The sequence below is a fragment of the Neodiprion fabricii genome, chromosome 4 (assembly GCF_021155785.1).
Source record: "Neodiprion fabricii isolate iyNeoFabr1 chromosome 4, iyNeoFabr1.1, whole genome shotgun sequence".
Lineage (NCBI taxonomy): Eukaryota > Metazoa > Arthropoda > Insecta > Hymenoptera > Diprionidae > Neodiprion > Neodiprion fabricii.
This window is the reverse complement of record NC_060242.1, coordinates 34,296,463-34,311,623: the sequence shown is the minus strand read 5'-3', so window position 1 is coordinate 34,311,623 and position 15,161 is coordinate 34,296,463. Positions and strand designations below refer to the sequence as shown.

The following is a 15,161-nucleotide window of genomic DNA, read 5'->3' as shown; positions in this document are numbered from 1 at the left end:
TAGGTTGTTGAGATCAAGTTCGTAATTATTCATGTATCTGTCTAGGTCAATGAGGTGTCTAATAAGTGAGATTGCAGTCTTGCTTGTGGACATGAATCGTCCCGAGATAGTCACTTGGTTGCTTAGGGTTGCCAACATGCGGTCTTGTAATTCGTTGTGGGATGCAACGTTATCTAGTTCGCCCAGTATGCGCCCAGTGTCGATTGCACTATATTTGTTTGTTTGTTTAGCAGGATTGCTAGATGGTTTGTATCGTTGTATAGATTATCTATCTGTTGGTTCAAGTATTCACCGTCTTCTACATCTAGTGTTCCAAAAAGTGATTTGGAGAGGCTTCCCACAAGATTTAAGGCTCCTCTTTTGTCGCGGCGCGTTGCTAACTTGGATAGCTCCCAATGCGCTTTGTTAACTGTGCGATGACCAATTAATGATTTTATTTGCTTCTGGTATTCTTTGATTGTACTTATTCTGTTGGCTAACAATTCTATGTGGTCACTCGTATCGCATCTACTTGCTGAGGTAGTACATTTTTCGCGTATTTTGTTCAAATATTCTGTAATTTTTAATAACTGGGATAACATGTTACCAAGATCCACATAGTTGATTAGCGTCCATTCTTCGTTGAATGTCCGTAGATTGTTTATTTGTTCAAAGTGGATGCCGGGATTAACGTCAAGTTATATTGTGTACGGTATTTCATCGTGGTCGGTGATTTCCGCACTGGCCCTGTAATGATATACATATTCTACTGAGTTTGCAAAAGCTTGATTACTGAGCAAATCGCGTCTTGTTATTGTCAGTTGTACTGTGTTTGCTATTGAAGGGGTTAAAGGTAAGTTATTCCTGGCACAATGAAGAATCACATCCACAATACATTTAAGAATACTACGCCACTTTTCCGATTCTGCTTGTATCGATTTTTGATGTTCTGCATCAACAGACCTACTAGTTTTCAGCCCAATCTCTAGATCTTTCCAAGCGACATAAGAATTTCGGTGAGGTATCGATCTTTCGTGATTGACAAGAGACGGGTTCAAATGTTTCCAATCACTAAACCCCTCTTCAATACTACAGAAAGCTGATTTGTCCTTTTTATCGTCTTTTGAAAAGAGGAGGCAAGGGAACCGAAACAAGGCGTCCTTTGACTGACTATACAACAACCATTGTCTCTTTACTTTTTCCCCATTTGGTAAAATTTTAAAAATCCAATTCTGAGAAAAGTGTCGCCCATCATCTGTACAAGGAAATTTGTAGCTATCTAAGTCAATTGTTTGAGGACCTCGTTCTACAAGGTTGCAATGAACTTTGTCTGATCGAAAACTGTTTGGCCATTTTTTGGGATCCTCGGAAATTATTTCCATTCCCATATCAGTAGCATTTAATGCATCATTTTCACTGAATGTGCAAGATGTGCAGGGGCTTGGATCAGCAGGTTCCCAGGCAGTTGTTGCCGTGAGTAACAATGTCTCTTTGCGAGAATCGCAGTTATGCAAAGGCGCATATCGAGCGTATTGAAACGCGCTTTGTTTCATCAAACGTTGTTAGTCCGCTTACGGACTTTCGTCGCGCAGTATTAATATATGTATATGTATCGAGGAGGAAGAGCACCATCTCCGTAGTCTAACGATATAATCCTAGAAGGCATATAGCATTTTTGTTCACAACAACGTTGTGAACGCAACACGTCGACGACCCAGAAGAAAGTGTGACGTCACGCACGCCGCTCACGCCACCCACGCAGCTGAGCGCGTTGCTTAATCACCGAACATGGTCTCCCGCTATCAAGGATCCACCGAGGCTGGAATAAGAGACGGCCGATCAGACCGATCGGCAGGACACTTCGGGTTCAACGCCTCTGACGCACCCAACTGACTCTGAACGACACTGCTCCAGCCCATCGACGCTACAACGACTGACTGACTCTGCGACAGCTGACTGACTTCACAACAGACCTGACGACACGACGTTGTATGACGGACTCTTTTTATCTGGCTTCGGCCAGCGAACAACAAAGATCAACTGCATCCAACCCGCCTGTCCCTTGGACACTACACCCAATCGACGTTCCCGCTCGACCACTGACAAGACCACCAGCCGTGCTTCTCTCCTTGTGGGATGTACGCCGAGCGCGCTTGACTTCTCCGAGCTATTACCGGCACATCCCACCTCCCGTGTCACCGTTTCCTGAGCCGCAGCGTTCTTTTGCGACAATTGCCACCCAGACTACAGACAGCGAGTGGGAGTCTCCGGTAAAACCAACTGAGAACCGCCGTCCCCCAACGCCTCCCAGTTCGCCGGAAAGCAGATACACTCCGCCACCCAGGACCGTGACCGATCCCCCTAGACGACTGACATCAACACTGACGCCTCCACCACATTGCATTATCACTAAAACTGCACCATGTATTACTTGGCAACCATGCAAATAACTGTACATATGTAAATAAATTAAATAATTAGCATTATACAAAATAAACTCAACACCACAACTCATCTTTGATTCCAAGCGACTCACACCTTCCAAGCGGCTCGGTCGAACTACAAGCTCCCAAAGAGCGATTATTTATTGGTCCTTCAAGCCGGATACAGAGGACAAGGTCAACGCGTCAACACAGCACCTTCGTCTTCCTATATAACCACCCACCGCAATCATGGATCGCTCATTCGAAGAGCTGATCCGGAGCCAGACGGAGCTACATGGAAGGATCATCTCATCTTGACCCTCCTGGTGCCTCTGGCATAGGCCCAGTACGCGGCTCAGAGCTGCCCCCAGCTACTGCTGGCACTTGGATAGTGGACTGCAACATGGATTGAGATATTGCTGCTCTTTGTCTAACTACTGAGACCTTTGTCATCTGGACCCTATCATACTCCTCGACGAGTTTCTCGTATTGAAACTCGGACGGTACTCCCCCAATAGCATATTTTGCGATAATTCTAAACTTTTCCATAGTAGGTTTCTTACTGCGCATAATATACTGCTTGGTCACCTTTGACACTATGGCTGCCCTCATAGATGCATCCTTGAGATTTCTAGTAGCAGAGACAGATGCATACATTGCCATCTCAGCAGTTGACTGTGTTAGGTAGTGACCACCACTTTGGCAGCTTTGGTTAATCATGATTATGACATCAACTACTGGGGTCTCCAATTCTCTTGCCATCTCAGGGATATCATCCCTGCTAAAAATAGCACCTGCTAAGGGCGTCAGAAGAATATGCGGCACAGTGGTATCATAGGCAAACTTTGCAAGCCTGGTGAACGTTTCTAAAGCAAGCAATCCTGCTTGCTTAAGAGACACAACCATGTGTTTATGTGCCGTTTCGGGTTTGTAGTCGGAAGTCTCTTGCTTGTATGTGGCCACGAAGACCACATGCTTTACATTACCTCTATTAAAAATAAACTTCCAAACCTTGTCTGAAGTACCCTTTTTAATTTTTCTGGACTCAGGGCCTATTTCAAACACGATCTTGGCGCAAAAGTCAACAGCCATGGACGGCAACCCTGGCTGCAGTTCATCACAGTAGTCGATACAATGTTTCTTGAACTCATTTTGGAGCAGATTATAGTTAAATTGATCTGCTGCATGAAGACGTATAAAGTCTTCTGGACTGACGCCGGTTATCTCATATGTCTTTTCTATAATATGAGCAGCCAATGCCTCAGGCTTCGAGCCCAAGGCATGATACTCGATTGACATAGTTAGATAGTCCAAAATGAAACTCGTATTTGCGAAGAAGAATTTCGAAAATATGCCTTATCTCAGCCTTTCCTACACGAGCTGTAAGATGTATTTGGATGCTTGCAGGTTTCTTCGCCGTTTAAGGCCATGTAAATACATCATATTAGCAAGAGATGCTCCTGCAGAATTTGGGGACCACAGATGGGCATTAATCTCTGCGAGATTGATCTGTGGATGAGTCGGTTGAATGACTTCAAGATAACCGACGAATCCAGGACATGGCTTGTGAACGATTTTCCCCGTGGTCATCTTATACCTCTGCATAAGAGAATTCAACACAGAAGAAGTGCGTGCAGCAAGCTCATGGCTGAATTGGACGCGGGACTCGATTCCTGAGTTGAATCCATCATCAGGAAATCTAATTCCAACTAATGCGGATCGTCCTTCCGCGTTAAGGGTATCTATAGGGCCATAGCCCAGAAAATTTGGCGTGGGAATAGAATCGGGTGGCAGTAATTCATCTGTAAGGGGGAGCCAATCATCCTCTCCTCTCAGAGTTGCCTCTATACGATTTCTCGTCACGCGTGGTGACATATAGCACTCATACAAATTATGGGACCGTTCATCTATAGGACCGAACGATCCAGTTTCTCCAGGCCGGTCGGAAATCCGGGGCCTAGCTGCCAGGGGTATATTTAGCATTACCTCATCCCCAGCTTGAGTTGATGTCTTCCCTATCATAGAAATATATTCTGATATGGGTCCAGGAAGAACAATCGTGTCTAAGTAGGTGGCCGCCTCACCTTCGATTCTAGCGGCGCCTTCTCTGTTTTGTTCCTGCAAGATCACCATCAATTGCAGATTCAATGCTACTGTGCAATGATGTAAAAACATTGAGAAGGGCAGTTTCCGAGGAATTCGCTCATCAACTGTCATCATGTCTCTATATGTTCTTTCCACTAATAGTGGAAAGGTTGAAAAATCCAAGTTTTGGGCATAACTTTGCCTAACTGGAGTCAGCCCCTGGATTGGGCCGACTGAATAAAGAGGGGAGGAAACTTCGGCTGTTTCCTCCTTCGCTGAGAAGTTGGGAATTTGTTCTTCCATCTTCTTTTGTGGGGCGGGTGTTCCCTTTCCCTTTCGTTCACGCCATTGTTGGGTTCTAGTGCGTTGCTTCTGAACCCTGGCTTCATTCTGCGGTTTCGCAGATTCTTGTTCGAAACGCTGTTCGACTTCGTCTTCTTTGGCCCAATTGCCCTGGGCCTTTGACTCGTTAAAGGCTCTCATCCTCTCTCTATTTCTATCCGGTTTTCCGGAGGAGTTCGAGGTCTGTTTACCTTTGCTAGCCATACTGACGATCGCTCATCCAAATATTTGGGAATTGAAGAAAAACGACAGTTTTCCAACAGTTGTCTCCAATTGTCTTCTGTTTCTTCTACGCGGAAACCTATATGCTCAGAGATTCTTGAGGATATTGTTCCTCTTGCTATTACCTGGTTCACCCCTACCTCTATTACAGGTGGGTTGAAGTACGCTCCACACGTGCAAATATGGAAATTCGACACGTAACTTCCTATTGTCCCTTTCTTAAAACTATAGACGACTGTGTTCACCTCTTTAATGATACGATACTCATATAAGTAGTACATAGAACCGTTGCAGCGTGCTGCTACGAGCAGCTACAGGCAAGGATGGTCGAGAACCTCAGGAAGACCGGCCAGGCAAATATTAGCGCCGGAGCCGTCCAAGCACGCATCTTCAATCTCGACAAATACTGGGAGAAATTCGAGAGTCAACACGAAGTTCTTCTCAACAAATTCAAGGATGAGTTAAAGAAGCACGATTACGCCACATTCTCATCACTGGTGGAAGAAGAGTATATGTCGCAGCGCGGCATGCTCATGGACTTCGCTACAAAGCTAACAGGAGAAACAAGGAATTCTTCTGCAAGCACCCAACCACAGCAGAGCAACGGCCGAGCTTCACTGCCTCGTATCCAGCTGCCCATGTTCTCGGGCAATTACGAAGATTGGCCATCCTTCAGAGACCTGTTTAAATCATTAATCGACCAGGATGCATCAATCAGCGAGGTCGAAAAACTCCACTACCTCAAGGCGAGCCTGAAAGGGGAGGCCAGCCTACTCATCAAAACTCTCAGCATCACCGCAGAAAACTACAAACAAGCCTGGAACACTTTGAGCGGCTTGTACGAAAACAAAAGGGCATTGATCAGATCGTGCCTCACCAAATTTACATCAATCCCAAAGGCAAAGGCGGAGTCAGCAAACGAACTTCAAAGAATCTTCCACGGCATGATCTCAACCTGCAGTTCACTTGACGCCATTGGAAGACCCATCGGGCAGCACGAGGACTTGTATGTCTTCCTGGTGGTCGAACTATTCGACAACAAAACACGTCGAGATTGGGAGGCCTCTATCGCCGAGACAACGGAGCCTCCTACCTACACACACCTCAGGAACTTCCTCGAACGCCGAATCCAGACGCTCGAAGCAATCCAGCAACCAAAGGGAGAACAGAAATCTCCCGAACCATCACCACGGTGGAAAAACACACATCACGCCCAGAACAACAATGGGAAGAAGAAGGCAAGCGAACCCGAACAAGAACAGAGACGCAGTGCACCCACAGAAACCTGCATCATCTGTAACCAGGCACACTACATTATGTTCTGCCCAACCTATAAGGACAAACCAGCCAGGGAACGGTTGAGCATAATTTCGCAACACAACCGCTGCACCAACTGCCTGGGCAAACACAAGCACCACGAATGTCCATCCAAGAAGACGTGCCGAACTTGCTCGGAGGGACATCACACCACGATGCCTTGGCCGCTCCAAAGCCAGCAACCTCAGCCAATTGCCTCATCGCCAAGCAGCGCCCATCAACAAGAGTGTCCGTTCTGCTAGCTACAGCCCGCATCCGGGTAGCAGATCGTTTCGGCAACTTGCACCATGCACGTGCACTTATCGATCAAGGCTCTGACACGAGCATGATCACCGAGAGGCTAGCACAACGCCTCCACATCACTCGGACTAAAGCATCAATCGCCATATGCGGAGTAGGTGGAGTCCAAACCGCAACAGCAAAGGGGAAAGTCGAGCTGAAGGTTACAGCTCATCACAAGAACACCACTATTGTAACGACAGCACTGATTCTCCCCAAACTGACCCTCTACGGCAACAACGTGGAAGCATCTAGGCGGGAGTGGAATCACATCAAGGGGCTCGATCTAGCAGACCCAGACTTCGAAGCCTCCGATCCCATCGACGTCCTCCTCGGGGCTGACATCTATGCTCAAATCATGGACACCGGTCTCCGGAAGGGGGGCAGAAATCAACCCATCGCCCAGAAAACCATCTTCGGATGGATTCTATCAGGCACCACCAGTGCGTCAAACGCATCCACCAATACCACAGTGAGTCACCACTGTTCAACAAGGGACTCGCTATCATTCATGGTTCGACGATTCTGGGAACAGGAGGAACTGCCCAACGCTCCTCCTTCCTTGATTCCCGACGAGAGAATTTGTGAGGAGACATACGCCATCGGACATTCCCGAACACCCGAAGGTCGCTACATCGTGCGACTACCAACTTCATCCAAAATAATGGACTTGTCGGACACCCGGAGAGCTGCCGAAAGAAGTCTCAATTACACTTTCAAGCGCTTTAAACACAATAAGGGGCTTGAGCAACATTACCACGAGTTCATGTCCACCTACGAAGCCATGAAACACATGGAGGTGGCAGAACAACCCAAGCCGACGAGCAACGTCTGCTACCTTCCTCATCACGGAGTGTGGCGAGAGTCCAGCACCACTACACCGCTTCGAAGAGTGTTCAACGGATCCTGCCTAACTCACCAAGGAATCTCCCTCAACCATTTCCTGCTAAAAGGGGAGAATCTGCTGCCAGCTCTATCTGACGTCTTGCTCAGATGGAGAACCCATCGCTTTGTCATCGCTGCTGACATCGAGAAAATGTACAGACAGATTCTCGTACACCCAGATGACAGAGACCTCCAAAGAATATTGTGGAAAACCGAGGAAGATCAAGACCCACGCGAATATCGACTCAACACCGTGACGTACGGTCTCGCTTGCGCTCCCTTTCTAGCCATCAGGACCATCCGACAACTGGCTCACGACGAGCAGGCGAATTTCCCACTTGGAGCATCTATTCTTCAACGAGATATCTACGTTGACGACATCCTTACTGGAGCAGATAATCAAACGCAACTGCTCAATCTGCAAAAGGAACTTCGAGAGATATGCATGGCGGGCGGATTTCCACTCAAGAAATGGATGTCAAACGACTCCACTCTGCTCACACACATTCCAGAGTCAGATCGTTTGGTAAAGGGCAACATGTCTTGGGCTCCTACAGAGGAAACTCACTCCACTCTAGGGCTTCAATGGAGCCAGCAATCAGACACCTTCCTGTTCACCGTCCAACCAACCACCGCCAAAGCTATTACGAAGCGATCAATTTTATCTCAGGCAGCTCAACTCTTTGATCCATTAGGATGGCTCACACCCGTAACAACCCGAGCAAAAATCACCATTCAGTCGACATGGTTGATCAACGCCAAGTGGGATGATCCTCTTCCTCAACACATTTCACAAGACTGGAGGGAGTTTCACGACCAATGGACAACACTCTCCAGCATTCGCATTCCTCGCTGGCTAATTCGGACCAACAAAATAGAACTCCATGGGTTCTCAGACGCCTCCGAACAAGCCTACGCGGCCGTCCTCTACTTGCGAGCTCTCCAGGAAAACGGCCGGAGCGAAACATCATTGATAGCTGCAAAGAGTAAGGTCGCACCACTAAAACAGGTGTCACTTCCTCGACTGGAACTTTGTGCGGCACATCTCCTCGCTAAGTTGGCTCACCACACACTCAGGCTGACCAACTGGAATAACATCACTACATACTTGTGGACAGACTCCACTGTCACGCTGGGCTGGATCCAGGCACCTCCACGAAGATGGAAGACATACGTAGCAAACCGAGTCGCTGAGATCCAAACATTGCTTCCAGAAGCCAAATGGAATCACATCCCGAGTCAGCACAACCCAGCGGATTGCGCATCACGAGGGCTCTCACCACGGGACCTACTCACACACCAACTTTGGTGGAAGGGACCAGAGTTTCTCTCCAATGATGAGAAACCTCCACGGAGTAATCTCCAGACAGATCTCACCAATCTTCCAGAAGGGAGGTCAACAGCCCATGCAGCAACAGCCAGAGAACCACCAACTGAACCTGAGATGCTCAGTCTATTCTCCAGCTACAGCAAGCTGCTCAGAATCACCGCTTGATGTAGACGTTGGCTTTCTCAACACCACAACTCATCTTTGATTCCAAGCGACTCACACCTTCCAAGCGGCTCGGTCGAACTACAAGCTCCCAAAGAGCGAACATCGTGAAAAATAATTAAAATGCTGTTACGCGATATTATAATTGATTATTCTTTTAATGAGACTTACATTAATGGACAAGCGCCGTTGTTAATTGTTCTGCTATGCACTGAAATACCAGAGCTAGGTTGATTGTTGAGATATAGGGGCCAGGTACGTATATAAAATAGTATAAATATGCTATGCTATTTCTTGTTACCGCCGAGGCCCACAGTATGTTTTTCTAATCGCAGTAATTTATAATATTATTGCTTTCTGTTATAGTTTTACATTAGATTGTACAGTGTAGGGGTGAGATATAGTTACACCCACTGTAGCCATAAATTATGTTGTTAATTAGAGCCGAAACTGCTTGCCAGTGCTCATTGGACTGTTTAATCGTTGACGAAATGGAAAAGTACACGGTCTACGATTCTGGAGCGGATTGTAGTGAATTGATTCAGTTTTTATTTTTTGTTAAATTGATATTATCTTGCCTTTGATATAAACTAATAGTTTATCTTCATCGAAGGTTGTCAATCCTCTTGTGGCTTTTATCGATATTTTCCGCGCGTATAGGTGCTGGACGCTATACCATACAAACATTGATTTCGAGACGAATTTCGCGAAATTCTTATCGACCGTATGAATAAGGTCATATTCGCGTTCGACCAATGGGATGAAACCTTCAAAGGTGTCTGCGAAATCATTGTGGGCTGCGTATGCTGTAAGGCCTTCGAAGCCTTCCGCGTCAAAATCGATCCACATGGGATCATTCTTCGGTACTGTTTCTGTTGTGGATAGACTTTTAGGTTTCGGTTTCGCTGACGCATCCAAAGTTGGTGCTGTAGCGATCGGGCCGGGCTGAGGTTTTGTTTTAAAACCTCCTCCTCTTCCACTCCCATTCCGGGATGAGGCGCCACGTCCTCTACCTCTTCCACCTCAGAAAATTATCGTTTGCATTAATTTATTTGGGTAATATGCTCTAGATACCACAGACTGATTGACGTACCACTCTCTTCGCAGGTAACAGCATCACCCTGCTGCGCTGATTGCGAGTGACCCTCTATATTTGCTAAATCAAAAATAACGACAATGTAATAACCATTTTATTTTTGACTTTTCAATAGCCACGCCATAAAAACTTTTACAGATTTTTATGTGTTCAAACCATTTGTATACATGCATATTTAAATTGTTTAAAAGAAAATAGAGCTTGCGTACTACTATCAGTATTGTCAGCATCTTCCTGCTGCAATTCCACAATCGTTACGGCCTTTTCTTGTAATGCACTATTCATTAGTGCCGTTGCAAAGTGTAAATCTGAAATATAAAAACTCAGTTCGTTAGAAAATGTATTAGAAACGATGAAAATACATGACCGTTCATGAACACATCTATCGCAAGAAATAATTGGAATTGAATGAAACAAAATCTCAAATAATTATTTATATTGATATTTAGAAAATATGATGAGTTCCATTTTTTTCAACAAATAGAATGACGTACACAACGAAAAGTTCGATTTGAGGTTAGGATAAGAAAAACGCAATTTTTTCCCAAACCAAAGTTATTCGATTGAAAATTATTTTATCTTTAAAATCAAGGGGCCACTAACCATTTTCGGCACGCCTCGCATCCTCCACTGACACTGTCACTTCCACTGCAATGTCAGTTTCAGGATTGTACAAAGTTATTTGTCTCGTCGCCATTGTTGTTTTTTTCGAATTCCCGCCACGTTTTGGTGAAAGCCCACTCTGACCCACCAATATTTTGTACCAATACAATACAAATCACGTGAAAGTGGGCGGAGATAAATCTATCCAGGTCTATTGACCGGCTGCCAGTCGAGGAGACTCCTGAGAAATGGGGAGTGCGCAATCCAGCATCATCATTCTCATTGACGAGTCGGAAATCTCCTAGAGCACGGAAGTTATCGTTAATGAAACGATCCCAATCTGGGAATTCCTGACCGTCATACTGCATTAGACAGTACCCAGGAGCGTGGATATTCCTACGCCGTTTTAATCCATGAAGGTACAATATTTTGTACTCCACCCACGGAGCCCGACGGTGGTGCTATCAAACGTGTTCGTGACGTCATCAATAATGGCGTGTGACGTCATAACAATTCACTGTCAATGATATTTTTTCCGAGGTAGTGTAATGACAGCGTTAGTGTTTGCGAACTCTGTGAACTCGAACGCTATCACTACTCATCGTGATCCTAACCTCCTTCGCTCATCGAGCAACCAGCATTCCGACAGCAAAATGAACAATTCCGTCTTTTATTTGACGTTTGCACAATCAAGACTTTGGCATTGTCGTCACTGTCACTCGATGATACGTTGATAATTTCCTGCGTTATTATCGTTAATATTCGCAAGAAATCACTACGATCCTCCATGTTTCACTCAAGCACGGTGCAAAGTCCCGCGCAAATGTATTAAGATGGCCGAATGTGATCGCAACGATCGCAACGCAAATAGCGTTCATGGAGCTTGCAATCGCTGACACGCAATTGGCTCTCCGAACAGCATTAGTAGCGTTTGCGTTTTTAGTGTTGATAAGATAATCCCCAACTCGCCGGTCGGAGCCAACACACCGACACTGTACGCATTAGTATAGAGCGCTGTACGTGAGCCACATAAGTAAAGGCGCCACTAGCAACACCTAGCTGTTGGGGTGATAGCTCGTCCGAACACCCCAACTTTTCTTGCTTCAAATAGCCTGCAGGCCGTACGCTTCTATGTGACTCGATCTTCGTTGGCTAGGTCCTGGCAATGGTGATTTGGATCTTTGATCAAAAACTGAGACAGCTAACAAAGAATCAGTCTTTGCAGAGATTGACTCCGATAAATTTTGAACAGCCGGTGGTTGATCATCATTGCTGTCTGTACGCTGATCAGTCTGATCAATTCATATTGGAAGATCACCAACTGGAGTACCTGGATTAACTTGAATGGAGGATGTTGCATCAGAACTGTTCAACAGATCATTTGGTGGAATTTGACTGTTAAATTGTAATGGCCGGTCAGTCACAGATGATGGCGCGTAGTCAGCAGCAGTAAAGATATTCCTATTAAATGGACTTATGCCGGTACAGGTAAATCCGGCAATTGCATTTCTATCTGTTACAGAAAGAGGAAATGCTTCTTTGACTATCCCAGGAATGTAATGGATAGTCATCGTTCGACCAGGATGATTTCGCATCCAGTTGTCTGTAACTGTGTTTATCATTTTTTTGAATGGCCCAAATACTGCTCTATCCAGAGACTGAAGTTTGTGCGTGCAATGGGGTGAAAACGACAGCAATACTATTCCATTTTCTTTACAAAAATTTAGAGCTTGGATAGATATATGCGATATATGATTGTCGAGTAGTAACAAGCATTTTTGATCAACTGTTGGCGTGACTTGTCTTTTAAAATGTTGTAGAAACAGTAAAAATTCTGCATTCTGCATCCATCCACTAGCATTGCCAGCTCCGGCACAACCAACAGGACCCTCAAGTATCATGTGGTCTTGGAATCGTTTCAATGGGAATACGAAAAAAGGAGGTATGTGTCCTCCTTGAGCATTAATCGCAACAGCAACAGTTATTAATCTTCCACGTTCTGCTATGGTTACTGCACCTACTTGTTTAGTTCCTTTTTGAGCTACAATCTTGCTAGGTTTTTGGACAGTGGTCACCCCTGTCTCATCCATATTCCAGATATCTTTTGGCTCAAATTTGTACCTATCCATTATCTCAGCAAGGTTATCAAAAAATTTGCTCACATTATGTTCGTTGAAACTCGAAGCCCGCGCCAGACTTGTTGCTTGAGGAGATCTCAAAGAGAGGCTCGGGTGTCGTTTTAAAAAACCCGTCAACCATTCCTTACCAGCCATTTGACTATCGTGCCACCTTTCAGGGAATGTTTTTCCATTTTTAATCGCCAACTCGTATGCCAGTTTACGTACTTCAGATAGAGATAACCCAAAATAAACTCTCGAGCACTTAAATAGTCGCGTAGATTACTTTCCTCGTGAATTGTAAAAACTCGATTGATGCATCGGTAGCCCACAACTGCGTTAGTATTTCCTGCTTTTAATTTGGTTATAAATCTGTATAATGTTACATGTCAAATATTATATTTTTTAGCCAGGGCTCCAATTTTTGCACCATCCTTGAAATGCTCTTCAGCCGCTTTCTATACACTTCTGTGTATACTAATATAAATATACTTCTGTGTCGGTGTTGATTTCGGTTGCATGGTATCCTCCGAAATTTTGGATTACTACTGTTGGAAGTGGGGGGGACAGCTAATGGCGTTTTCTTTCCCATTCGATCTTTGTAGGTTTCGATCTCGTTCAGATACGTGCTTAGCGGTTGTGGCACGTTAAATTCGTGTTCAACAACTGCCTTCCGTAAATCTTTTTCGGCACTTGTTAATCCTTCTAGACCTTGTTTACTCTTCACCTCAATAATAGAAATAGCAATTAATAGCTTATCAAAATATTTACCATAGTTAAATTTAGTCTGCCAAAGAAACAAATAAAACAAATCTAACAAACACAGAAAAGAAGTCAAAATTGAAAAATGAAAGATTGCTCGAATTTAGTTTTGAAAGAATTTCACATTAGAACTCACTTGCTTGGCCACGCATCAGTACTTCGTAAAGCGGCCAGTCAGGATCCGGATCTTTTAGATCTTATCAACCAGTTTAAAAGCTTACTTTTAGCTTTAGTGTATGGTGGAGGCATAAACTTTGCAACACACTCTTTCTTCTCAGAATTGTAATCGAGCTAACTCAGCGGCACACAGTCAATATCGACGCCTTTTCCTTTGGGTAAAAACTGTACCAATTGAAATGGATACATGTCCATAGTTTTATCTATAAATAATAAAATATACTTATTTCGCAGAGAAACGAATGGTTAAAGTAGTAAGTAGAAATGATGAGATATTTTTTTTCCAATCTCTTCATTTATTACTACGATATTATACTCAATTACCTAGTAAGTGAATGTTTAATTATTTGCTTCAGTTAAAAGGTAAATCTTGAGAAGTTTGAAGTTAGTAACGTTGTCGTAATGACGAAACATTGGGGAAAAAATCACTATTTTCTTAATTTTACAATGATTTTTCAGGAACTAAGCTTTCGAAATATATGAGTGTTTCGTTTCATTACGGTTTACTGAATTTCAAACAGTTCCAACATGACGAAATAATGGTGCTTCCTCAGCATAAATTGTTACGATAATGTTATTAACTTCAATATGATAAATGACGACTACTACGAGATTGACGCGACAATTAAGAATTATTACCTTTTTCAATAGCATCTAGTGTTTCTGTAAACGTTTTCTAGAATTTTCACGACTGACAATGAGTAGAGTCTGGATTGCACGTGTGAACAAACTATTCTTTCTCAACCGAATACGTGTCAACTGGTGTAAAGTTCAATGCTAATTTAAATTCACAATCTACGCCGCGATCTGTGGATGAGTAATATTTTTATTTGGGTTTTTCGAAGTTATTTAGAATATTTCAATTTCTTGTTTTAACTGAAAAATTAATCACAATTCCGAACTTGATTATATAATCAATATTATCACCTCCGTTAATGTTGTGTTGTCCCTCTGTGAACGATTCTTCGATAGGTATTTTGTTAGGTTTGTTCACTTCATTACTTCATAAAACTGACACCGATACGTCATGCGGTGGTCACCCTTTCAGCCCTCTCTCTCGCTCCAATGGATGTTGGGTAGTGATGCCTAACCTAACCTATTCCTACCACCTCCTGGTGGTAGAACGCGTCTTTCGTTGCGATTTTCAATCCATTCAGGTGGTATCACCCATGGATTTGCTGGTGCCAATTGCTCGACGCAACACCAATTAGCGTTGCTATTTGCAATGGCTCTTTTCTCCAATTGGAATCCCATTAAATATGAGGCTCCAAAGGTTGTGATCGGGCTTGCGTTTGATGAATTTGGTCTGATGACCAAGTTTGTTCATCGCGCTGCGGGATCAACGTTCTCATCTGTCGGAATCGATTTGATGAGTTGTACTC

General features: G+C 44.3%; 3 protein-coding genes across 3 annotated transcripts; 2 read left to right on the top strand and 1 right to left on the bottom strand.

Moving 5' to 3' along the window:
* The first annotated feature begins 5,374 nt into the window (after positions 1-5,374).
* On the top strand, positions 5,375-6,610 carry LOC124180726. The gene has a single exon (XM_046566471.1). It carries the CDS (start codon positions 5,375-5,377, stop codon positions 6,608-6,610), a length of 1,236 nt encoding a protein of 411 aa, XP_046422427.1.
* An 803-nt stretch (positions 6,611-7,413) lies between these two features.
* LOC124180725 lies at positions 7,414-9,027 on the top strand. The gene has a single exon (XM_046566470.1). The coding sequence runs from the start codon at positions 7,414-7,416 to the stop codon at positions 9,025-9,027; it is 1,614 nt and encodes a 537-aa protein (XP_046422426.1).
* A 2,997-nt stretch (positions 9,028-12,024) lies between these two features.
* Positions 12,025-12,996, bottom strand: LOC124180724 (MFS-type transporter clz9-like). The gene has a single exon (XM_046566469.1). The coding sequence runs from the start codon at positions 12,994-12,996 to the stop codon at positions 12,025-12,027; it is 972 nt and encodes a 323-aa protein (XP_046422425.1).
* Between the last annotated feature and the right edge of the window lie 2,165 nt (positions 12,997-15,161).

What these genes read in the sequence shown, in the direction of transcription:
- LOC124180724 (XM_046566469.1), bottom strand. Translation starts at nt 12,996, where the DNA reads ATGGCTGGTAAGGAATGGTTGACGGGTTTTTTAAAACGACACCCGAGC.
- LOC124180725 (XM_046566470.1), top strand. Translation starts at nt 7,414, where the DNA reads ATGTCCACCTACGAAGCCATGAAACACATGGAGGTGGCAGAACAACCC.
- LOC124180726 (XM_046566471.1), top strand. Translation starts at nt 5,375, where the DNA reads ATGGTCGAGAACCTCAGGAAGACCGGCCAGGCAAATATTAGCGCCGGA.